This window comes from Cyprinodon tularosa, unplaced genomic scaffold, assembly GCF_016077235.1.
Source record: "Cyprinodon tularosa strain WSP-4 unplaced genomic scaffold, ASM1607723v1 ctg689, whole genome shotgun sequence".
Taxonomy (NCBI): Eukaryota; Metazoa; Chordata; class Actinopteri; order Cyprinodontiformes; family Cyprinodontidae; genus Cyprinodon; species Cyprinodon tularosa.
Window position 1 is genome coordinate 135330 of NW_024039439.1, and position 26584 is coordinate 161913.

At 39.4% G+C, this 26584-nt stretch overlaps 1 protein-coding gene across 1 annotated transcript in view; it reads left to right on the plus strand.

The window, feature by feature from the left end:
* LOC119771743 (glutamate receptor ionotropic, NMDA 2C-like) overlaps positions 1 to 26584 on the plus strand; it is a 155368-nt gene that overhangs the window by 17584 nt on the left and 111200 nt on the right. The window contains exon 2 of the mRNA XM_038267865.1: positions 23779 to 24118. Within this exon, the coding sequence (XP_038123793.1) occupies positions 23795 to 24118 (324 nt within the window). The 5' untranslated portion in view covers positions 23779 to 23794. The remainder of the gene's footprint in view (positions 1 to 23778; positions 24119 to 26584) is intronic.

Here is a 26584-nt window from a genome sequence, read left to right on the forward strand (position 1 = left end):
ATCCATCCATCATCCAATCATCCATCCATCCATCCATCCATCCATCCATCCATCATCTATCCATCCATCCATCCGTCCGTCCGTCCATCCATCCATCCATCCATCCATCCATCCATCCATCCATCCATCCATCCATCCATCCATCCTCCATCTATCCATCCATCCATCCATCCATCATCTATCCACCTATCATCCATCCATCCATCCATCCATCCAACCATCCATCCATCATCTATCCACCTATCATCCATCCATCCGTCCGTCCGTCCGTCCATCCATCCATCCATCCATCCATCCATCCATCTATCATCCATCCATCCATCCATCCATCCATCCATCCATCCATCCATCCATCATCTATCCACCTATCATCCATCCATCCATCCATCCATCCATCCATATATCATCCATATATCATCCATCCATCCATCCATCCATCCATCATCCATCCATCCATCCATCCATCCATCCATCCATCCATCCATCCATCCATATATCATCCATATATCATCCATCCATCCATCCATCATCCATCCATCATCCATCCATCCATCCATCCATCCATCCATCCATCCATCCATCCATCCATCCATCCATCCATCCATCCATCCATCTGGTTATCCTCCCGTAGCAGTTTGTCGCAGTGAGCTTGTTGCAGGTATGATGCAGACATTTTTGATTTATGCTCAGTTTCGAAGTGTGGTCTGCACTTTTTTATTCCACGCCACACCCCAAGAGGGCCAATCAGGAACTAGCTGTTGGTCTAGATACGGCTGAGGCGGTGAGGAAGTGGAGGCAAGTTTGTGCGACAACGGAGGGACATGAGGGCCAAAAAGAGCGGGGGTCCAGGTGGAAAAAGGGTCCCAGCGCTCTCGTCACCTCGCTGTTCTAGCTGGTCCAACTTCACGAATTGTTTTCCACAATGGCGGTCATACAAACAAAACAAGCCCGGAAGGTACCAAACAGAAAATAAGCATAGTGTAGAGCAGATGTAGATTTGACCAATCAGAGGCCTCATGTCTGCGGTCACCTACAATTTGGGAGAGGTGCACCAGAGTGTCTGCACCTGCATTCATGGTGACACCTATGCAGACGACCTAGTTTCGAAGTATAAATCAGCGTTTAGCTTTTTGCAGGTATGACGCAAGTATTTTTGATTGATGCCCAATTTTAAAGCGTGGTCTACGCTATGTTGTTCCACGCCAAAACGCGGGACAATCACCAACTAGCTGGGATTGTGGGTGTCGTCGTGTCGGTTTGACGAGCTTGTTCGCCGTCTACAGCCCCTCATCTAACAGTGGATGACACACAGTTCACCTGTGAGTGTTCCCCAAAGACTGGCCGTGGCGCTGCGTGGTTTGGGCCTGCACAGTGTCTGGTCCAAGAACCTGCGTCCACACTAGAGACTGATACAGGAGTGGATTTTCACTCCTGTCCCATCCCAATCCCACAGAAAAAAATGGTGTCCCGCCCCGATCCCGGGCCAGAGTAGAAATCTAAATCCTGTCCCGTCCTACTCCTGGTGAAATTACTCCCACTCCCATTCAGAATGACTCCCGCTCCTGCACCCCTCCCATTCTTGTTGTTTTGAGCGCGGGTGAAAAACTCCGAGCAGAAGCACTGTTGGTTTTTGGGTCGTGTAGTTTTTTTTGACTCGCATTATAGTGTAGGCTTCATGGAAAAAAACTACAAAATGGCAGCGCCAGTACTGGATTTCTTTTCTTTCCATTTTATTTAATTTTTTGGCATCGATCCTAGTTTTTTTTTTTAGTTACTATTGGTTTGCTCCCGCACCCGTCTGCTCCCGTTAATGTTTAATCCTGTACTGTCCCAATCACGTGATCGTTACTAATACTGACTCCCATCCCACGGGAATCCCGTGACAGCAAAAACTAACAGCATGATTGTGAGGTCAAATTACAACGTAAACAGTAATCATATATTGAATATTAATATCAATAACGTCTCGATAAGGAATGTACATGAGTCCATGCTTCTGGGAGTGACAGTGGATAACACGTTATTATGGAGAAAACATATTAATAACATGATTGCAAAGATGGGTAGAGGAATCACAGTCATAAGAAGACATGCAACCTTTATGTCCCCACATATTCTTAAAATGATAATCCAATCATTGATTTTTTCTCAAATGGATTACTGCCCAGTCGTTTGGTCAAATGCCCCTGGAGAGATGCTAAATAAACTACAACGTGTACAAAATAGAGCTGCCCGAATAATATTGAAGTGTGATTTAAGGACAAATATCATAACAATGCATAAAAAGTTAAACTGGTTGTTGGTTAAAGACAGACTTTCATACTCATTGACTGTTATGATTAGAAATGTATCTGTATTAAAAACACCTTATATGTTATTTACTAACCTTACTTTTAGTTCAGAAAATCACGAATACATGACTAGGCATGCAACTGAAGGAAACTTTAGTTTGCCTAAAGTAAAGTCAAATGCCTTAATAAGAACTGTTATGTATAGAGGTATGAAAGCATGGAATTTACTGCCAAATTATATGAAACTGATAACTGATTTAAGGAAATTAAAAAAATCATTGAAAGAACATTTATTAAATATAGAGGTAAAACACGATTAGGACTGTCTTCTTCACTTGCTGTGCTTTGTAGTTTGTTTTGATTAGTTTTGATTGTTTCTGTTTATGTATATGGGTATATATGTATATGTATATATGTATGTGTATATGTGTGTATGTATATATGTATATGTATAGATTATGGGAGATGTTGTTTTAATGTCCACATAATTTTATTTCATTTGTAATTTTTTTTATTTCATGTATTGTTGTTGGACCCCAGGAAGAATAGCTGTAGCTTGCTACAGCTAATGGGGATCCTAAATAAACTAAACTAAACTAAACTAAACCCGTGGGATTCCCGAAAAAATGTCAGTCTCTAGTCCTCACAGAGCTACAAACCTGCATCCTGCACGGTCTCTGGGATAGGCGTTGTGGACGGTGCTTCAGCCAGAGTTTCTGACATTAGGTACCAAACAGGAAATGCGCATAGAGTAGAGCGGATGTAGAATTGACCAATCAGAGGCCTCCTTTCTTTAGCTGTCTGCACTCACCTACAAGTTTGGGGAGGTGCACCAGAGTGTCTGCTGAAGGAGGGGGGTTCATGTCTGCGTTGACTGCGACACACGCAGAAGACCTGGTTTCTGAGCATGAACCAGATTTAGGTCCTTTTCATCCGGGTCGCTGGGGGACAGGTGTTTATCTCCAGCAGTCTACGGGCGAGAGGCGGGGTCCACCCTGGACAGGTCACCAGTCCATCGCAGGGCAACAGAGACACACAACCATGCAAACACACCTACATCGAAGGAGAATTTAGAGAAGCCAATTAAGCTAACAATCATGTTTTCAGACTGTTGGAGGGAGCCGGAGTACCTGGAGGGAACCCATGCATGCTCAGAGAGAACATGCAAACTCCATGCAGAAAGACGCCGGACCAGCAATCAAACCTGCAACCTTCAGGATGCAAGGCAGCAGTGCTTTTACTGCCACACCATGTAGCCCCATCTCAAGGATATTTCCAGATTTTTAAAATCTAGTTGATGCCGGTGAATGTACAGACTGAAGTTTATTCTATGAGAATAGTTTAAGCTGCTTAGGTTCTACAAATAATCCACAAAAAGGATCTAAATGATTTGATTTGCTCGCATAGTCAATGATGTTGCTGAAGAAAGCCTATCTTTAAAAATTATATTGAAAAATGTTCTGTGTTGATTATCATATTATTTGCCCACTTAATTTAAGATTTTTTTTTACTAATTTCTAGATGGTTTTTGCAGTGTACAAGCTGTGTGTGGCGTGTAGAAGTATTTACTGCAAAGAAAATCTAGAAATAAGTAAAAAAAATTCTTAACTTAAGTGTATTTACCCTTAATATTTTATATGTTATTGATGACTTAAGTTAAAAAAAAAAAAAAAAATAAATAAAGCTTTTCCTGGCTGTCTAGCAGAAGCTGACTATAGTTAGAAGAAGGGCCGGATCAACAGTCAGTTCTTCACTTCTTGCATCTTTCCTGATGTGCGCCTTTCAAAATAAGATGTTTAAATATTACTTAATAGCTCACTTCAAAGGTTACTTAAATTTGGGCTGTTATTACCCTGCTTCTGTCTCCTTGAACCCCAGTGGGCCTCAGCAGATGGCCGCTCACACTGAGCCTGGTTCTGCTGGAGGTTTCTTCCTGTTCAAAGGGAGTTTTTCCTCTCCACTGTCGCTACAAGCATGCTTAGTGTGAGGGATTGCTGAAGAGTCAATGAGTCGATGCAATCAGCTGGTTTTCTTTAAATAGAAAACTTTGAATCAATCTGTCTGGATGATCTGGTTGAACTGGAAAGTGACCTGAGATGACATGATGTGAATTGGAGCTATAGAAATAAACTGAATTGAATTTAATTAATTTGAGTATTGAGTAAGTAAATAAGATGATTTGCCAATGGAATGAGGATTTTTACTCTTAAAATAGGAAAATTAGATAATATACACTTGAAATAAGACAATAAAATTGTTTTCTTTCTTATTTTAAATGTAAATTGTCCGGTTCCATTGCTGAAGTGTCTCACTTACCTCCTCAATTCAAGAAAAGATGCACTTACTTTAATAAAAAAATGACTTATCTAGATTTTTTTTTCTCCAGTGTAGTGAGCAGTGAGCACACTGCAAAAAACATCTAGAAATAAGTGAAAAATGTCTTAAATTAAGTGTATTTACCATTAATTTGAGCAGGTAAATGAGATGACCTGCCAATGGAATTAGTATTTTTACTCCTAAAATAAGAAAATTTGCTAATATATGCTTGAATTAAGACAAAACTATAGTTTTTTTCTTATTTTAAATGTAAATTGTCTCGTTCCGTTGGCAAAGTGTCAAACTTACCTCCTCAATTCAAGAAAAAATGCACTAAATTTGATCAAAAATGACTTATTTAGATTTCCATTTTTTTGCACTGCAATATAGAGCAAACCTCGACTTTCTAAACTCACATCTACACACACGGCTTATCTGTGGCCCTGTTATGTTTTACTTTCCCTGCAGATTAAACAGTTAAATGAACACTTGACCTCATATCCAATCAAATATTTACCCCCCAGTAGATGATTGTCTGATAACTCCTCTCCCTCCTGCTTTTTTAGAGTGACTTCTTCTTTTCATGCATCACACGTTAAGTCAATAATTCATAATCCAAACTAATTTCTGTATTTGTGTAACTGAGTGAATGAAGTTTGGTATATTTTCACACAAACAGGTTGTGTTTTCTGACCTTTGAGAGTGAAAAATGAGCAGTAAGGTCTGGACGTGACTCATATCTCAGTAGGCTTCCAATGATCAGATTCATAAATATCAAAGTCATACTGCAGTAAGCATGCTGCAGAACCTAATTAAGCACAACTGTTATTATAATGGAAGAATTAAATCTCAAACAAGTCTAAATCTGTTTAAAGCAACGCTTACACTGCAAAAACCTGAATGATCTTGTAATCAGAACGGCTGCACTGCAAAAACAATCCAGAAAGAAGTAAAAAATGGCTTAAATTAAGTATATTTAGCCTTAATTTGAGCAGGTAAATAAGATGATTTGCCAATGGAATGAGTATTTTCACTCTTAAAATAAGATAGTTAGATAATATTTACTTGAAATAAGACGATAAAATAGTTTTTTCTTATTTTAAAAGGAAATTGTCTTGTTCCATTGGCAAAGTGTCTTACTTATCTCCTCAAATCAAGGAAAAACACACTTATTTTAAGAAAAAATAACTTATTGAGATTTATATTTTTTGCAGTGTGCTCAGATGAAGCAGTCAGGCTTCGGACTCTGATTTTTAGCCTCATTTAAAACTTTAATCTGCAAAAGCCATCTAGTCTTAAATTTAGCATATTTACCCTTAATTTGAGCAGCTAAAAAAGATGATCTGCCAATGGAATGAGTATTTTTTCTGTTAAAATAACATAATTAGATAATATGCACTTGAAATAAGATAAGGCAGTCGTTTTTTTCTTATCTTAAATGAAAATTGTCTTGTTCTATTGGTAAAGTGTCTCACTTAGATCCTTAATTCAAGAAAAAACTCATTTAGAATAAAAGTTATTGCATTTTTGGCATATTGAATCCTTTAGACAAAGGAAACTTTGAATATTACTGAATATAGTTGATTGGCTCAACTCTTATTGCATCAGCTGTGCTCAATACATCTCTTAGTGCCAAATTTAAATTATAAACTTTCAGGTTTTTGTCCCTTACACAAATCTTACTGTGCACTGCAAAAACAATCCAGATATAAGTCGACATTTCTTAAATTAAGAGTATTTACCCTTAAAGGAGAATTCCGGTTTTTAACACTTTTAGCCCATTTTCTGTAGTGTCCAGGATGAAATCGAATGATCGACACCAAAATTTTGACAATTGGTCCTGTCTCTGCTTTTTGGCTCATTTAGAATCCCCCCCTGGCTGCTTCAGAATGGCTTCCATAGTGCATGTCCGATAATGTCCTTAAAACAACCTTAAACGTTCTTTTTTTAAAATATGCTACTCACCGGGTGAGTAGCAAATGCTAAATAAAACACTACAGGAACGTTTTTTCTTTACGAAACTTTTTTTGGAACGTCATTGAACAGCGCTGACGACCCGGTGAGTAGCATATTTAAAAAAAAGAACGTTTAAGGTTGTTTTAAGGACATTATCGGACATGCACAATGGAAGCCATTCTGAAGCAGCCAGGGGGGGATTCTGCCAGTGGCGGCTGGTGAAAAATATTTTTGGTGGGGCTGATATAGCCTAGTGTATGTCTCCAACTAACCCGGAATAAGAATTCAAATAAACAATTGGACAATACATACAATTTAACAGTAATGATTTAATTTACTATATAATAACAGTAACAGTGATGATTTGGGTCACTGTGACGGGGTTCTTTGGCCTCCAAGAATCCAGGCTCAGTCGGGTTACCGGTGTTGGTGATTTATTGAGCTCAAAAACTCAAAACAGGGTGCAAAAGAAACTAAACATACAAGATACTCTGGGCCTCAGCCTCCCTCCAGTTACCAGCAATGTAACAAAGAAACAGAAAACAAAAATTGCCGCTTTTCTTCCCACAGCCCTCATTAAATAGTTTAAGCCCCTACCCTCAGGCTCTCTTATTTCTGATTTCTTCTCATTAATCAGTTTTGTCCATATATTACCTCCACAAACAATTGATGTACAAAAACAAATAATTTTTACAACTTAATTCTTTTACACAGATTCATTGACTTATTCAATTACACCAAACTGGGTTTGAACCCAGCAAAGACGCAGCCAGACTGAAGATGACAAGTCCCCGCATAAACACGTACACACCCACACCCCCCACATACCCACACACACACACACACACACACACACACACACACACACACACACACACACACACACACACACACACACACACACACACACACACACACACACGGCTAACCCCACTGAAATATTAAGTGTGCACCCTCAATACGCCAGCAGGTAACCAGGAACAGCTTGTGTGTTTTAAGTTCATGGAGCTACTGATCTCAGCGCGAGTGTATTGGTCCTCACAAACACAGTATAACAGGAATGTGTGTGTGGCGCGCAAAGTTAGAGAGGTTGTTTTAAGCGACGAGGTGGATTCGTCACAGTCACAATAACCATGAAATGAAATGTTCATATCATACAACAGGGATGTTCTTCTGGCAAACGGGTAGATAAATAAGGATCTCACCGAATTTGGTGGAAGCTGCATCTCGCTCGTTACATTCGCCATCTTCCCTCTAATTGTCTGCACCTGCGCTTGGGTTCAGAAGAGAAGCCTGTTAAAGCGCAGTATTTTCAGCGCCCCAATACCATAAAGTTCCGAGACGCTGATTGGCCATTAAATTCACCTAGCAATAGTACATGATTGACAGATTCTCTGCAAATGTGGGTCAGTCTGATCACAGCCCCCAGAACAGAGACGGTAGGAGTCTGTCTGTGGAAATCCACAAATTAATGACAGTAGATAGGGAAATGTAGTTTATATAATTTGTTTTGCTTATAGTTACACAGTCTAGAGAGTAAAACAGACATTTATGAGTTAATTTCTAAAAATATATTTTACGTTTCTCTCTTCTTATCAGGGAGGGCGGTGCCCCAGCGCCCCCTATGGGCCGGCCGCCACTGGATTCTGCATGAGCCAAATAGCAGAGACCGGACCAATTGTCAACATTTTGGTGTCGATCATTCGATTTCATCCTGGACACTACAGAAAATGAGCTAAAAGTGTTAAAAACCGGAATTCTCCTTTAAAGGTAAATATGATCTGCCAATTCCGTAAAAGTAAAAAAAATATCCACTGGACCTGGTTTCCAAGATTTGAAGACGTTTCGCCACCTCTCCAGGAAGCTTTCTCAATTCAAAGGTCTGCCAATGAAATTTGTATTTTTACTTTTAAAATAAGATAATTACACTGCAAAAGCAATCTGAAATTAAGTAAAAATGTCTTAAATCAAGTGTATTTACCCTTAATTTGAGTAGGTAAATGAGATAGTTTGCCAATGGAATGAGTATTTTTACTCCTAAAATAAGTTAATTAGATAATATGCACTTGAAATAAGACAATGCAATTGATTATTCTTAATTCAAATGTAAATCGTCTTGTTCCATTGCCAAAGTATTTCATTTATCTCCTCAACTTAGGATAAAATGCACTTATTTTAAGAAACAAATGACTTATTTAGATTTACATTTTTTGCAGTGCAAGATTTGAAGACGTTTCGCCACCTCTCCAGGAAGCTTTCTCAATTCAAATGTCTGCCAATGAAATTACTATTTTTACTTTTTAAGATAAGATAATTAGATGATATGCACTTGAAATAAAACTAGTTGTTGTTGTTTTTTTTTTTTTAAATATAAATTGTCTGGTTTCATCGGCAGTGTCTCGTTTACTTCTTCAATTCAAGAAAAAAATGCACTTATTTTAGGAAAAAGTGACTTATTAAGATTAACGTTTTCGGAAAACCACAAATACAATCTTAAAATGTGTAAAATATTCTTAAAATAAGTATATTTAACATTAATTTGAGTGGGTAAATACGATGATCTGCCAATGGAATGAATATTTTTACTCTTGAAATAAGATAATTAGATATTATGCACTTGAAATAAGATAAGGCAGTTGTTTTTTCTTATCTTAAATGTAAATTGTCTTGTTCTATTGGTATAGTGTCTCACTTAGATCCTTAATTCAAGAAAACTTATTTAGAATAGAATTTTTGCAGTGTACACTGCAAAAAAGATCTAGAAATCAGTAAACATTTCTTAAATCAAGTGTATTTACCCTTAATTTGAGTAGGTAAAGGATATTATTTGCCAATGGAATGAGTATTTTTACTCTTAAAATAAGATAATTAGATAAAATGTGCTTAAAATAAGACAATTTCTTATTTTAAATCTAAATTGTCTTGCTCCATTGGCAAAATGTCTCTCTTACCTCCTCAATTCAAAAATAAATGCACTTATTTTAAGAAAAAATGACTCATCCAGACTTCATTTTTTTTTCCAGTGTAGGTTTCATTTTTGGCATATTGAATCCTTTAGACAAAGGAAACTTTGAATATTACTGAATATAGTTGATCGGCTCAACTCTTATAGCATCAGCTGTGCTCAATACATCTCTTAGTGCCAAATTTAAATTATAAACTTTCAGGTTTCTGTCCCTTACATAAATCTTACTGTGCACTGCAAAAAACAATCCAGAGTATTTACCCTTAATTTAAGCAGGTAAATATGATCTGCCAATGAAATTAATATTTTTACTTTAAAAATAAGATAATTAGATAATATGCACTTGAAATAAAACTAATTGTTTTTTTTATTTTAAATATAAATTGTCTGGTTTCATTGGCAGTGTCTAATTAACTTTTCAATTCAAGAAAAAATGCACTTATTTAGGAAAAAGTGACTTATTAAGATTAACATTTTTGGAACACTGCGAATACGATCTTAAAACGTGTAAAATATTCTTAAAATAAGTATATTTAACATTAATTTGAGTGTTTAAATACGATGATCTGCCAATGGAATGAATATGTTTAGCCTTAAAATAAGATAATTATGCAGTTCAATGAGAGACTGCAGTTGTTTTTTTCTTATCTTAAATGTAAATTGTTTTGTTCTATTGGCAAAATATCTTACCTGCTTAATTCAAGAAAAAATTCACTTAATTTGAGAAAAAATGACTCACTTAGATTTAATTTTTTTTAAGTGCAGCATGGAGCAATTGTATGATACTAAACTAACCTAATATAAGTGAGGACTAATAAGAGAAGTGAGGGGAAGATGGAGCGGGAGATCAACGGGCGGATTGGTGCGGCGTCTGCTGTGAAGCGTGTGCTGTACCGCTTTGTGTTGGTGAAGAGAGAGCTGAGCCAAAAAGCAAAGCTCTCGCTTTACCGGTTGATCTACGTTCCTACCCTCATCTATGGTCATGAGCTTTGGGTCATGACCGAAAGAACGAGATTCCGGATACAAACGGCTGAAATTAGTTTTCTCCGTAGTGTGTCTGGGCTCTCCCTTAGAGATAGGGTGAGGAGCTAGAGTAGAGTAGAGCTGCTGCTCCGCCACATCGAGAGGAGCCAGTTGATGTGGCTCAGGCATCTGATTAGGATGCCTCCTGGACGTCTCCCTGGTGAGGTGTTCCAGGCACGTCCCACCGGAAGGAGGCCCAGGACACGCTAGAGGGACTATGTTTCTCTGGGCCTGGGAGCGCCTGGACCAAGTGGCTGAGAGAGGGACGTCTAGGATGGATGGATAATAATACCCCATTTAAACTACCCTTGAAAAACCGTGCCGAGACAGGTCCGAGCTCAGTAACTGAGATAACTTATGGTGTGTAAATGGAAAACAAACTGAACCGAACCGAGCTAGACACAACCGCACCGATCTAACTGCAGACCAGTTCCAGAGGTGGGCTCGGCTCGGTTTTTCCCTGGCTCGGTTCTCTGATAACGAGAGCGCATCTGTCTGGCTGCACATCGCGATTCACACTCCATACCAGTAGTTGGCGGTAATGCCCCTCCAGAAGTTGCTTACCAACCAACTGTCATGAATCACTGTTTGTGTGGAGGACCCAGACGCAGAGACCAGTAGGCAGAGGTGAATTAAGACTGTTTATTCAGGTTCACAGGTCCAGAAGCAGGAATCAGAGTCCAACTGAAAATTACAAACGAACCTGAACCAAGGAGACATCAGGGATTAACCAAACCAGAAGCCAGGGAGAGACGAGGAACACAGACAGAACTTTAGACGGGATGTTTGACGAGGATCCAGCAAACAGGAACTGAACAGGGAGGGCTTTTAAAGGGGACAGAGACAGAGAGAGAGCTGACGAGGAAATTGGCAGCAGGTGCTTGGCAAGACTGAGAAACAGAGGAAGGGAGGACACAAGAGGGCAGCAGAGGACAACAAATGGATAACTAAGGAAAACAGGAACAATCAGACCAGGACCATGACAACCAACACAAAACAGAAGAAGAAGAACAACTACAAACAACAATCGAAATCTTCTCCACGCAACATTTTAAATAATGGCTTCAAAAGAGCGTGGTTGCCGTCTTCGCCTGACCCTCCGCAAACGCCGAAGTTCAGCAATAATAATCAAGCATAACTTTCTGAATGTTTGTCTGCTTGATTTCCTCCTTCAATACTGGCAGTAATACCGCAGATCGTCACTAGGAGGCGAGGAGTCGAGGAACAGAGATAGCGTGACGTGTAAACGGTCGTCAGAACCGAGCTCGGCCTGGTTAACTGATCCGAGCTCGGACCGGTCCCGGCATGGAACGGTTTTTCAAGTGTAGTGTAAACGGGGAATAAGAGAAGTTCTCTTTTTGGTTTTAGTTCGCCATTATTTACCTACATTCATCAGCTTTTGTGTGACGCAAAGTAATTAGAAGCCTTAACCCTGGTTGCAGTTCAGACTGTCATCATTTCCGTTAGCATAGTGTGATCAGTGGAGGTCTACATTAGGGGCAAAGGCAGGAGTTGAATAAATCCTTTAGTGCATGTTCTGTTTTTTTTTGACTTGCCTCAGCAGGGATTGGGTTTATCAGCTGGCTCCACTGGGTCGTTGGTTCTCGTTCATTGGCCTGATTGGTTGAAGTTGGCCTATTACAGATGGAGCGAGACAGATGGTAATCATTTAATGTACTTGATCTTTTGCAAACACTTTCCGTGGACCATTTCTTCTGTTCAACGTTATGACAAATCCTCTCACATGCCAGGTTCAGGCCTTTCCTGCTGTAATCCCTCGTCTTTGGAAAATCAATGACACAAATCAGGAGATCAAAATGTCCTTTGCATTTTGCAGCAGTCACAGTAATTACCTTGGTAAAGAATCCTTACCCCCCAAGCTTAATTCATACCTTGTAGTTACCTCGTGTCCACTCGATCTTAAAGCGTGTGTTAATTTGCATCCTCTGTTAGGGGTCTCTGTGAAGGTCTAAATATGTCATTTTTTTTTCGTAAAATAAGTGCATTTGTTCTTGAATTGAGGAGGTAAGTGAGACAGTTTGCAAATGGAACAAGAAAAATTTAAAATAATAAAACAATTGCATTGCCTTATTTCAAGTGCATATTATCTAATTATTTTTAGGGATGACGATATTGGGATTTTGGCTGATATCCGATATGCCGATATTTTAAAACTCATGTAGCCGATAACCGATATCGATACTGATGTTAAAGCTGGACAAAAATAAGTAGTCATTGAAAATAGCAGTTTTGTTATCCATTTCTGACACTTTGAAAAATAATATACTCAAATATATTTTCATATGCTGATATCAAATAGATTTTTAAAAACGCGGTATCGATCTATTTTACTTTCAAAATCTCGTGAAATTTCATCGTTCTGTTACAAACTCTCGTGATATTTTGCAAATTCTTGTGAGATTTTGTTAGTAAAACAGATCGATACCGCGTCAATATATCAACATATAAAAATATGGCAACATTTGGTGAATTTTGGGGGGATTTCGTAGCATAACGATGACATATAGCAATATTTCATTAGTAAAAGAGATTGGCAATATATCAGCATATGAAGATATTGGGATATTTTAATGGATCAATATTTTTTCCCTCGTCTTTAGAAGTTTTTAAGTCTGTAAAAAAAAGTTTTTGAGGAAGAAGAAGAATTAGTATTTTTTTTAGACTTTAGAAACTCAGAAGCTGATCAAATATCGGGTTAAATATCGGTGGGGGGGCCGATGTCCGATATTCAGTTTTAAGGCCGATACCGATAGGGGGCCGATTATATCGTACATCCCTAATTATTTTATTTTAAGAGTAAAAATACTCACTCCATTGACAAAATTTACTACTATTAAAACTACTACTTCATGGCTGGTTCTAGACATGATCTACAGGGGCCGGTGCCCCTGTAGATCATGTCCTGGCCCCTGCTATGGCCCCTGTACTGAAGATATAATAATACAGGGTTTATACATGTATGAGTAACTCCTATTTAATGCTTTTTAATGCTCTTAGAAATAATCTTAATGCCATCAACAAATTCAATTCAATTCAATTCAGTTTATTTATATAGCGCCAAATTCACAACACATGTCATCTCAAGGCACTTTACAGTTCAACCAGATCATACAGTCAAATTGATATAAAGTTTCCTATCTAAGGAAAACCAGTTGATTGCATCGACTCATTGACTCAAATACAATCCCCCACACTAAGCATGCTTGTAGCGACAGTGGAGAGGAAAAACTCCCTTTTAACAGGAAGAAACCTCCAACAGAACCAGGCTCAGTGTGAGCGGCCATCTGCCGAGGCCGACTGGGGTTCAAGGAGACAGAAGCAGAGACACAAAAAGCAGCTGTAAAAGGCGGCCCCGTCCAGGAAACACACAGCCAGGCAGACGAGCTCCAAGGCAGCTCCCATTACAGAGGACGAAGAGAGCACATCCACTCAGTCACGGTCAGAGAAACAGGACCACACTGGAAAACAGGCCGATCTCCAACATCTATAAACAAGGGTGTTGATAGAAGCAGCACAGCTGATGTTTCTTTCCAGGATGACGTCACAGCCAAACAGGAACAGACGAGGCAAAGCTACTCTGAGGAAAAGCAGAGAGAGCAGAAGGTTAGAGATTGAACTAACAGATTCTGCAGAATAGGAGAACAGAGAGAGAATGAAGCAGAATGATGAAATAAATACCCATGACTTACAGTTATATATATATATATATATATATATATATATATATATATATATATATATATTCAAACTTGCATTTTTCAAAATTCTCTAGCCTTTTCTCTGCCTCAAGCTTCTTTTCTGAAGCATTTTAATGCTACGATTATCAAATTTAATGAATTTTAATGCCAATTAAGGCCCCGTCCACACAAAGTCAAACCCTGGCCTAAACGCACACATTTTTCACCAAACCAGCCTCTCATCCATACGAAGCCAGCGTTTCAGGGGTCTGTAAACTATCTTTTTTTTATTCAGCCTTCAGATTGGGAAAATTTTGAAACACCGTTTTCGTGTTTCCATCTTTAAGCTCTAACCGCATTTTTTTTTTTTTAAACGCATGCGTCATAGCGTCGCCTCTAAACACGCATGCGCGACACAGTATCACAACAACAATGGCGCCGTACTGTGTTGAATGGTTGCTGCTCATGCTACTCACCCTGCTGTCGGGCTTACAACAGAATCTTCTTCTTCTGGAATTTCTCCAGGAAGAACAGAGTAATATCGACCACATAGTTCAGCACCTGAATTTGACTGAACCACGAAAATGGACCCGCAGGGCAACCATGTATAAATATTACTGCGCATGCCCAACATTTCGTCGCCTATTTTTGCTTTGGCACCACAGCGCCACTTACAGGCCTGGCATACATTTTGCAGCGTTTTTATGCATTCGTGTGGACGCTCACATTTATTTTACGTCTCCGTCTTTACGACAAACGTTCTGGAAAATATTAGCGTTTCGTGTTCGTTTTGACTTCGTGTGGACGGGGCCTAAGGCATTAATTTAAAAAATAATAATTTAATGACCGGCAGAAACCCTGTAATACTTTAAAGAAGTTCTAATGATGGTCTGCGCTGGAACAGACATAGTAACTGATAGGTCTTTTGGGTCTATTTAATTCTTTATCTTTACAAATTCTGTTTTAATAATTATTCAAAAACAATTAGGTGATAGCTTCAGTGGTATTGAGAAAGTAACCCAGTTTTTATCTGCTAAATGTTTTTTTTTTTTTTCATAACAAATTGAAAAAAATGCTCTAATTTTTACAGATGAATTTAATAGTTTTTCTAGATTTGATAGAAAACGGTACTTTTAACTTTAATTAAGTAGAAAAATATTTAATATTCCTACACCGCAAAAACGATCTGGAAACGAGTAAAAATGTCTTAAAATTAGTGTATTTAGCATAATTCAAGCAAGTAAATAATAAGTTTTGCCTATGAGTATTTTTACTCTTAAAATAAGATAATTAGATAATATCCACTTGGAATAAGACAACGCAATTGTTTTTTCTTATTTTAGATGTAAATTGCTTCATTCCATTGGCAAAGTGTATCACTTTTTTTTTTTTAAAGAAAAATAAACTTACTTAGATTTCCATTTTTTGCAGTGTAAATTATAAATGTATATGGACCACATAAGAAATAGAATTTTTATTGAACCTAATTGAGAAGAAATTTCACTTCAGCTCTCTTAATATAATATATTTGAATCTCTTGCCCTGTTTTTTTTTTATTTCATGCTTTTCTGGGCCCCCATGAAAACACCCTGGCCCACTCCTGGCCCCCTGGTACATTTGGTCTAGATCCGCCACTGTACTACTTACCTACTGAAAATTAAGGGTAAATACACTTAATTTAAGACATTTTTACTCATCTCTAGATTGTTTTTGCAGTGAGCTGTAGATCTGCTCTGTAAAATATAAATCTATGTTTATTTGTCTTAAAATAAGTGCATTATTTCTTAAATGAACCAGATTAATGAGACTCATTGCAAATGGAAAATGAAAATTTACATTTTAAAAAACTGCATTTTCTTATTTCTGATTATCTAAATATTATCTAATTATCTTGTTTTAAGAGTAAAATTCAGTTTCCTTTGGCAAATTATCTTATTTACCTACTTAAATTATGAGTAAATACCCCTAACTTAAGAGCTTTTTACTTATTTCTGGATAGTTTTTACAGTTTAAAGTTGAAATAAAGCTTAAAATCAGAGCTTGACTGCTTCATCCGAGCAGCCGTTCTGATTACAAGATCATTTCAGGTTTATAAATGCAGCTACGAGCGTCTGAAGCACCCAGGAGCTTAAAAACTTATTAGGATAAATGAGTGGTGTGTCAGGATGGTGAAGAGAGTTAAAGAAGGTGGTGCACGTTTAACTCCATTTTGCTTTGAATCAAAGCCTGAGTTTTTGTTCATTAGCGGAGGGTCTCTGATGGCCACCGACTAGATGTGTGTATCTCTACCTACCTATTAAATATGCCCACGTACCCCGTGATCTCTCTCGTTTCTTCTCTTCCTTTGCTCAATGAAAGCCTGCCTGGCTCGACCAAAGGTTCAAAGGTAGAGCTCCAACAGGCTTCGATCCTCAAACAGCAAACACCAACCTCATTCATATGCAGATGCTGAAAGCTGTGAGATGTTCAGGAAATGAATGTGGATTAAAGCAGTGACCCATTTAACACACAGATCCTGCACTTTAAATAAAGTTTTAAGAAAGTTTCTGATTATAAGTCTGGATTCTTCTTCTTATTACCATTTTTAGGGGTTTCTTTGTCCTCAAGTTTGGAGGAAACTAGAGACGTCAAGTCTGTTTTTCTAATGTTAAAGATAGGCTGCCTGTGTTTCTACACCTTGGAGCTTTTTCTCTCTGGTTATTTTTCCTGAAAAGAAATCACTCAGGACAAACTCTTTAAACAACACCTAATAACTTATATTAAATAACCAGGAGACATGACAACAGATTTTGACAGAAATTGTAATCTTACTCAGATCAGAGAAGTTGCTAAGGCTGCGTTCACACTGCAGCCTGAAGTGTCTGAACAACATAGATCCAATTTTTCCAATGCAACTCAGGCTACTTGGCTTTGTGTTCCTGAATCCGATACAAATCTGATCTTTTCAAATGCGACGTGCGTCTGAACGTCCAGGTCGCATTTGTCCCACCTGAACGTCATTAATACCCGACAAAGGTCACTATTCTGGGTCTTGCTATGAAGAAGCGGCAAGAAAAACAACATCCATGGTGGAACCATCTTGAAAACATTGCGTTTTTATGGTTGTGAAAGATCGCTAGATGCGTTCCAGCACTACCATCATTGCTTACTTCCGTAAACAAAGAGCACGCTGGCCTGTGGTGTCATTACGTCCTCTACTGCGCATGCGGGACAATTGCGTGCAATTACTGCAGTTCACACAGGAGAGCACGTAGAAGTCGCATATATTTGGGAATGTGAACGGCAAGTCGGCAACACAAAAAAATTGGATTTCACAGAAAAAATCGGAATTCAGCAACAAGGCCTGTAGTGGGAACGTAGCGTTAGAGTGACATCATCACATCATTACATCATAGATGTTAGCAGGTGAGGAGACATCCATGGCTCCAGCCTTATCAATATATTAAACTTTGTTCTTAGCTGAAGGACGTCGCTCTGATTACATTCCCAAATATTTGCCACGTACAGAATGAAGATCATAACTGTATATCTGGACAGAGGAACTTAATCTTAATCAGATAAACTAAAACATCAGTTGTGACACGCAAAAGGCAGCTAACATTAAGGTGCAACAAATTCACACATATCATTAATAGTAATTATCCTAACACTACTTAAGCTTGGAAAATATGTTCACATAATATCATTGTATTTTCATGGCTAAATGATTTATATTACATTCATATAAGAGGTGAAAGTTTCAAACATTGTTCCAAAAAAGCCAAAAATCAATCAACTGGACTTTGTTTTCAAGTTTGAAGACGTTTCTCTTCCATCCAGGAAGCTTTTTTAATTCAAAATGTCAGAAATAGCGTTTAGTTCCAGGTTTTATCCAGCAGCCCAACAAAGCCTGGTTTTAGTTTAGAAAACATGCAAATAGAAACGGATGAACGGGTCCCCCCCTTTGGAATGGGGGTCGTTTGGCTTCTTTGTTAGCCTGCAATGCCCCATACCTGTCTATGCCTCTGAAAGGGGGGGTCGTTAGAGGGAATTGTTGGCCTGGCTGAATAGGCGAGGTCTTCTGTTCTCCTGTAAAGGGGTTGGGGCTGCGATGATAGCGGGGAGGAATCAACTTTATTGCTGTATTGTAGGTTTTTGAAAGCTGAAATCTGAGTCCACTTCCTCTGTTTAAGGTTGTTTTTTCTCTCTTAACCTCTTAAAACCCTAGGGTTCCCGGCGACCCGGTGGACCTTAAAGGAATAGTACACCCAAAACATGATTAGCCTTCATTTTCTACTCACCCCCATGCTGAACAACACTCTGGAGTACTTTTTTGATATCTCAAATGCATCTGGAGATCTGGGAGGCTTCTTACTGTCTGCTGACATTCAAATAATGGAGGTCTATGGTGACCGAGGCAGAAAGGTCCATAAAAGTCCACAAAAAACGTGTCAATATTCCTCCATACTGCTCGTCCAATGTATTCCAAGTGTCCTGAGTGGGTAGCATCCAGAATTTACTCGAAACGAAGTCATTTAGAATGTTTTTAGAGCATAAACAGTAGTGTATAGGATTTCCTGAAAGCGCGTTCACGAGTCTATGGAAACCGCGGCAGACCAAACCAGCGCATTCAGCTCGGCAAAGAACTCATGCTCTTCCTCAACACTGAAGTCCTCAGACATTTTTCTTTCGTTGTTTCTTTCTTTGCACAGGTAAACAGCACATTTCTTCTTCTACGTTTGCATTATTGGCAGAGCAGACGCTGAATGCGCACTTTCATCTGGTTTGGTCTGCCGGCTTCCGTAGCGTCGTGAACGCGCTTTCAGGAAAAGTACTCCAGAGTGTTGTTCAGCATGGGGGGGAGTAGAAAATGAAGGCTAATCATGTTTTGGGTGTACTATTCCTTTAAGTGGGGGTAATAATTCAGAATGCACAAAATTCCACAGGTTTTACCAGCAGGTGGAGCCATTGCGCACAGCTCCAAGATGACACCAAAAGTTCGAAACCCCACAGCTGTGGAACTGTTACAGCTAGAGGTCGGAAATGTTCTGCATTTGTGGTTGACGTGATGTAGATCCTAAATAATACAATGAAACCTGCTTTTTCTGAAGAATGTCTTTATTACTGCTGTTCAAGAAAGACCTATCATTTCTGAGAATATAAAAAAACTCAATTTGAACTGATGCAGCTTGGTCTGTGTTCTACTCACCCAATTTTATAATTTTGGGCTTACAGTTCCTAAGTTATTTGCTTTTCCATTTGGGTATGCAAAATAGGCGATGATTACTCAAGAGGAGGTGGATGTTAAGAGGTTAACAAAGATGGCTTCCTTCACGCCCCTCTCAAACCACCTGTCTTCTTTGTCCAAAATGTGAACCTTCTTGTCCTCCAAAGAATGTCCTTTGTCCATAAGGTGTAGATGTACCACAGAGTCTTTTCCAGAGGAGGGCGCTCTTCTGTGTCAGGCCGTGCGTCTGTGGAAAGTTGTTGTCAAACATTGTTGTTGTGACTCACTGGGTTTTAGATTTAACGACATTTCATCTCACTTCACAAAATATAATCACACAAACACGAGCATGAGTGATGCTCCGATAGCACAGAAACAGTATCTGAATAAGAATAAATCAAAGCCCTAATCCTACCAAACACCAACCGAAGAACAGTTACTGCAGAAACAACACGCCCCCATACAGCACTGCTAATGTCTCTTCACTGTTGACAACAAAGCAGGAATTAGGATTTTGTTATTGTAGAGCTGGAGGATTATGTCTAGATGGGTCAAAATCCCGCATGTTAAAAACATCCAATAATAAACGCATCCGTGTGGCAACAAAACAAAACTGAACTGTGGTTATACTTAAAATCAGATTTTAATAAATAATTTTAGTTTCCTGCAGATAATGTTAACGCTGCTTCATAATTATGTTTTGCATTAAAAAATATATAAATGTCTGTCTGATGGACAACAGGAAAGTTGGACAAATCAGACAAACCAACTGAAACAAAAGGAAAATAGGAATAAGAATGAAAATATAATGAATAATACAGTCTTTAAAATTTAAATAGAATCATTTTACCTTTTTTTAAATGCCAGATATCAAATTAAAATGTGTCAAGAGAATTAAAAAAAATCCTATATGGCCAAAAAAAAAATCTAAATTCATATATAATTTTGTTCATCCAAGAGTTAATTTTTTTATAGAAAAGAGGATGTTTTGAGACATCGTGACAAAAAACAATTCCTCCAAGTAAAATTTTAAACTGTTGTTGGTTTAAACCATAAAACATTAAATCCTTTTTAAAATGGAGCAAACCACAGATGTTTTTCTACAGTTACAACTCAGATTTAAAACTTTCCTTCTGTTAATTCCTGCAAACGAGTCCAAAGTTTTAAATGTAATGATAAATGGAAATGATTTTATATCATTGCTTTGATTTTATGTTTAAAGTAGAATTTTGCCTTTCCTTGTGTTTCTCATGACAAAATGGTGAAATCCAGTCATGTGGAGATCCTGTCTGAACTATTTTAATGTAATTTGCTTCTAGTGATGAAGGTAGAGAGAAGATGCCAGAACTGATGTGCACACTGCAAAAAAATGAAATCTAAATAAGTCATTTCTTCTTAAAATAAGTGCATTTTTTCTTGAATTAAGGATTTAAGTGAGACACTTTGCCAATGGAAAAAGACAATTTACACTTAAAATAAGAAAAAACAATTGCTTTGTCTTATTTCAAGTGCATTTTATCTAGATACCTTATTTTAAGAGTAAAAATACTGATTCCATTGGCAAATCATCTTATTTAACTGCTCAAATTAAGGGTAAATACCCTTAATTTAAGACATTTTTACTCATTTTGAGATAATTTTTGCAGTGCAGGTTCTCAGTCTGCCTGGCTGTGTGTGCACTGGAAAAACGATCTAGAAATAAGTAAAAATTTCTTAAATTAAGTGTATTTACCCTTAATTTGAGTAGGTAAATTAGATAGTTTGCCAATGGAATCAGTATTTTTACTGTTAAAATAAGATAATTAGATAATATGCACTTGAAATAAGAGAATATAATTGTGTTTTCTTATTTAAAATCTAAATGGTCTTGTTCCATTGGCAAGATGTCTCCTTTATCTCCTCAATTCAAGAACAAATGCACTTATTTTAAGAAAAAATTACTTATCTAGATTTCGTTTTTTTGCAGTGTGTGTTTGTTTGAGCTACAACTTTCGTCAAATATCCCTCACTGTGAGGACCTACATGCCCAAAGTGCTGCAAATGAGGACATTCAATGGGTCCCCAATTAGGTTTATGTCTGTAATAGTTAGGGTAAGGGTTTGGATCAGGCCATATAAAATGAATGTTAGTCAATGAAATGTCCCAATATGCCATGAAAACACAGCTGTGTGTGTGTTTTACCTACAATGTGGGTGCAGTATTTTGTAAGATATCCTACATGTGGGGATTAAAGTGTATATTCCCACAGCAGTGTGTCGCAGTTAGCTTGTCGCAGGTATGACTCAGATATTTTTGATTGATGCCCAATTTTGAAACATGGTCTGCGCTGTTATTCCACGCCACAATGCAAGAGGGAAAAGCAGGAACTAGCTAGGACTGTGTGTCGGTTTGACGGGCTTGTTTGCCGTCTACAACTCCTCATCCAACGCCGGGCGAAACACAGTTCACCCGTGAGTGTTCCCCAAAGACCGGCCGTACCACTGCATTCGTTGGCTTCAGGTGCAAACCGACAGACCGTCACAGAGCTACAAACCTGCATCCTGCATGGTGTCTGGGATAGTTTCCGAGCTGTGCCAGGCGCTGTGGATGGCGCTGTGGACGGCTCTACAGCCAGAGTTTCTGCCATTAGGTACCAAACAGGAAATACACATAGTGTAGAGCGGATGTAGGATTGACCAATCAGAGGCCTCCTTTCTCTCCTTCCTGTGACACTATCTTCAGTACTGTCTGCAGTCATCTAAACTTTTGGAGAGGTGCACCAAAGTGTCTACTGAAGAGGGGGTTTCTGCATTAACTGCAAGACACATGCCAGGTTTCTAAGCATAAACCAGGCTTTAAAGGGAAAATAAGGGGACATTTAACTGGTCCTTATATGGTCAAGTTCTGTCCTGTGAGTTAGAGTTAGGATTAGTTGTATGTTGGGAATAGTGTCTGTCGAAGGGGGGCGGGGGTTGATATCTGCATTAACTGCGAGACACACGCCTGGTTTCTGAGCATAAACCAGCCTTTCCAGGTACATATGGGGACAATTAACTGGTCCCCATATGGTCAAGTTCTGTCCTGCGAGTTAGAGTTAGGATTAGTTATATGTTGGGAATAGTTAGGGTTATGGTAAGGGTCTGGGTTAGGTCATATACAGTTAATGCAAGTCAATGACATGTCCCCATATATCATGAAAACACAGCTGTGTGTGTGTTTTACCTACAATGTGGGTGCAGTATTTTGTAAGATATCCTACATGTGGGGATTAAAGTGTATACTCACACAGCAGTGTGTCACAATCAGCTTGTTGCAGGTATGACTCAGATATTTTTGATTGATGCCCAATTTTGAAACATGGTCTGCGCTGTTATTCCACGCCACAACGCAAGAGGGAAAAGCAGGAACTAGCTAGGACCGTGTGTCGGTTTGACGGGCTTGTTTGCCGTCTACAACCCCTCATCCAACGCCGGGCGACACACAGTTCACCCGTGTTCCCCAAACACCGGCCGTAGCGCTGCATTCGTTGGCTTCAGGTGCAAACCAACAGACCGTCGCACAGAGCTACAAACCTGCAACCTGCATGGAGTCTGGGATAGAGTCCGAGCTGTGGATGGCGCTGTGAATTGTACTACAGCCAGAGTTTCTGCAATTGGGTACCAAACAGGAAATACACATAGTGTAGAGCAGAGGTAGAATTGACCAATCAGAGGCCTCCTTTCTCTCCTTCCTGTAACGCTATCTGCGGTACTGTCTGCAGTCACCTAAAATTTTGGAGAGGTGCACCAAAGTGTCTGCTGAAGGGGGGGTTTCTGCATTAACTGCGAGACACACGCCTGGTTTCTGAGCATAAACCAGCCTTTCCAGGTACATATGGGGACATTTAACTGGTCCCCATATGGTCAAGTTCTGTCCTGTGAGTTAGAGTTAGGATTAGTTGTATGTTGGGAATAGTTAGGATTATGGTAAGGGTCTGGGTTAGGTCATATACAGTTAATGCAAGTCAATGACATGTCCCCATATATCATGAAAACACAGCTGTGTGTGTGTGTGTGTGTGTGGTGAACCAGAGATGTGTGCAGATGAAGAGGTGATTACAGTCATGACACTGGGGGTTGGATTATAGAGGATTACATGCACACTGACTCTGACACACATGCACAGATTTCCTGATGACACAAGAGTCGCAATTCAAGGCTAATACTGCCGTTCAAAAGGGTCAAACGGGGGAGAGAAATATGGGGTGGATGTGTTCTGATGGATTAGGATTCATGTTGAAAATATCATAAAGGTAAACCAGCTTGTTGAATGACTGCTGCTCTCTTTGCTTCTCCTCCTCTCCAGGCAGTAGGCTGCCAACATGGGCATTCCTCCTCGCCGTCCTTGGCCTCCAGTTTTCCTGCTCATCCTGCTCGCCGCCTCGCTGCATGCTAGGCCTCTGCTCGTCCACTCCTCCATTAACGTGGCGGTGGTGTTCAGTGGCTCCAGCTACCAGAGCGAGGTCAGGGGTCGGCTTAGCGGGGAGAACTTCGTGGACCTGCCGGTGGTAGTCAGCCCGGTGACCGTGCTGGTCAACGACACCAACCCCCGGGACCTGCTGACGCACCTGTGTGACACCATGGCAACCGAGAAGCTGCATGGGGTGGTGTTTGAGGATGATGTGGGCTCAGGCTCAGATGCTCAGGTAAAAAGTAATAAGAAAAAAATAAAACATGTTGCTGAATATAAACCAATCAACAAATCAATCAGCCAATCAACATGAAAATCTACAACAAGTTGATAGACCCCTAATAGTTAGTAGAAGGTTAAGGTAGCAATAAAGTACAGCCACAGGCAGTACACAACACCACACGACCCAAACCTGATTCTCTAGAACATTTAACATGATTCCGCCTTTGTGAGAAACTCCAGAAGACTCAGGTGGAGGCATCAACAATCACCTGGATCAAAGACTACCTGACAAACAGACCACAGTTTGTTAGACTGAAGGCTCAGCTGTCTGATTAATTGGTCTGGAGCACCACAGGGGACGGTACTCTCACCATTCCTTTTTACTATAAACCTCTGACTTCCAGGACCTGATAGATTCCTCTGCAGAAATAAGATCACAGATGATGATAGCCATCCACTTTCCCTTCCATTGTGGCAGAGATACAGACAGAAATTCATTAGTGCCCTCTGCAGTTAAAGGAATAGTACACCCAAAACATGATTAGCCTTCATTTTCTACTCACCCCCATGCTGAACAACACTCTGGAGTACTTTTTTGATATCTCAAATGAATCTGGAGATCTGGGAGGCTTCTTGCTGTCTGCTGACATTCAAATAATGGAGGTCTATGGCGCCCGAGGCAGAAAGGTCCACAATAGTCCACAAAAAACGTGTAAATATTCCTCCATACTGCTCGTCCAATGTATTCCAAGTGTCCTGAGTGGGTAGCGTCCATAATTTACTCGAAACGAAGTCATTTAGAATGTTTTTAGAGCATAAACAGTAGTGTATAGGATTTCCTGAAAGCGCGTTCACGACGCTATGGAAACCGCGGCAGACCCAACCAGATGAAAGTGCGCATTCAGCTCAGCAAAGAACTCATGCTCTTCCTCAACACTGAAGTCCTCAGACATTTTTCTTTCGTCGTTTCTTTCTTTGCACAGGTAAACAGCACATTTCTTCTTCTACGCTTGCATTATCGGCAGAGCAGACGCTGAATGCGCACTTTCATCTGGTTTGGTCTGCCGCGGTTTCCGTAGGCTCGTGAACGCGCTTTCAGGAAATCCTATACACTACTGTTTATGCTCTAAAAACATTCTAAATGACTTCATTTCAAGTAAATTCTGGATGCTACCCACTCAGGACACTTGGAATACATTGGACGGGCAGTATGGAGGAATATTGACACGTTTTTTGTGGACTTTTATGGACCTTTCTGCCTCGGGCGCCATAGACCTCCATTATTTGAATGTCAGCAGACAGCAAGAAGCCTCCCAGATCTCCAGATGCAATTGAGATATCAAAAAAGTACTCCAGAGTGTTGTTCAGCATGGGGGTGAGTAGAAAATGAAGGCTAATCATGTTTTGGGTGTAATATTCCTTTAAGGAGCTGAACAAGTTGTAAATGTCTCTCAGTCTGTTCTGCTTCCTTTCCCTTGATAAAGTGTATCTCCTACTGCTCTTGTGTTGGCAATGAACTCTTTTCTAATTGTTTTTTAATGTATTTTTACGTTTTCGTGTGTGAGCAAGCCAAGGGCAAATTTCTGCCATCATTGTGAATGGTAGACAATAAAGTTTTTTTTTCTATTCTATTTCAAATGCATTGGGAGCAAAGATAGAGCAGAAGCTGAGAGTGTGACCTCTTCAGCACCTGGTAGGGTAACGGCATCAAAGCAATTGAGTAAGAAAAAAAAAACTCAACAAGATAAGAAAGAAGGACAGAAGGTTTTAGGAAGTCCTCTAGAATCTCTGGAGATTCTTTCACAAAGAAAGTGAAGAAAACAGTGAGCATCCACTTCAGAAGATTATAAAACAACAACAGAGTGTCTTCAGTCAGGGCTTCTTCAGATCCGGTGGAAGCCTCTACAGAGGATCCTTCCTGCCCACAGCATCGACATCTACAACATCTCAATGGAAAAGCAAACACCTTATGAATTCCAAAAAAGTTACAACAACAATCCACTGGACTTTTTTTACAAGTTTGAAGACGTTTCTCTTCCATCCAGGAAGCTTTTTCAATCCAAAATGTCAGAAATAGCGTTTAGTTCCAGGTTTTATCCAGCAGCCCAACAAAGCCTGGTTTTAGTTTAGAAAACATGCAAATAGAAACGGATGAACAGGTCCCCCCCCTTCGGAATGGGGGTCGTTTGGGTTCTTTGTTAGCCTGCAATGCCCCATACCTGTCTATGTCTCTGAAAGGGGGGTCGTTAGAGGGAATAGTTGCCCTGGCTTTACAGTGGAACAGAAATCCTCGCCTAATCAGCCAGGCTAACGACCCCCTTTCATTTTGAATTGAAAAAGCTTCCTGGATGGGAAGCAAACCATCTTCAAACTTGGAAACAAAGTCCAGTGGATTGTTTTTTAACTTTTTTGGAACGACTGACCCGGATGACTGAGAATCTTCACCTGCATATGAATTATTAATCTTATTTTCTTATTA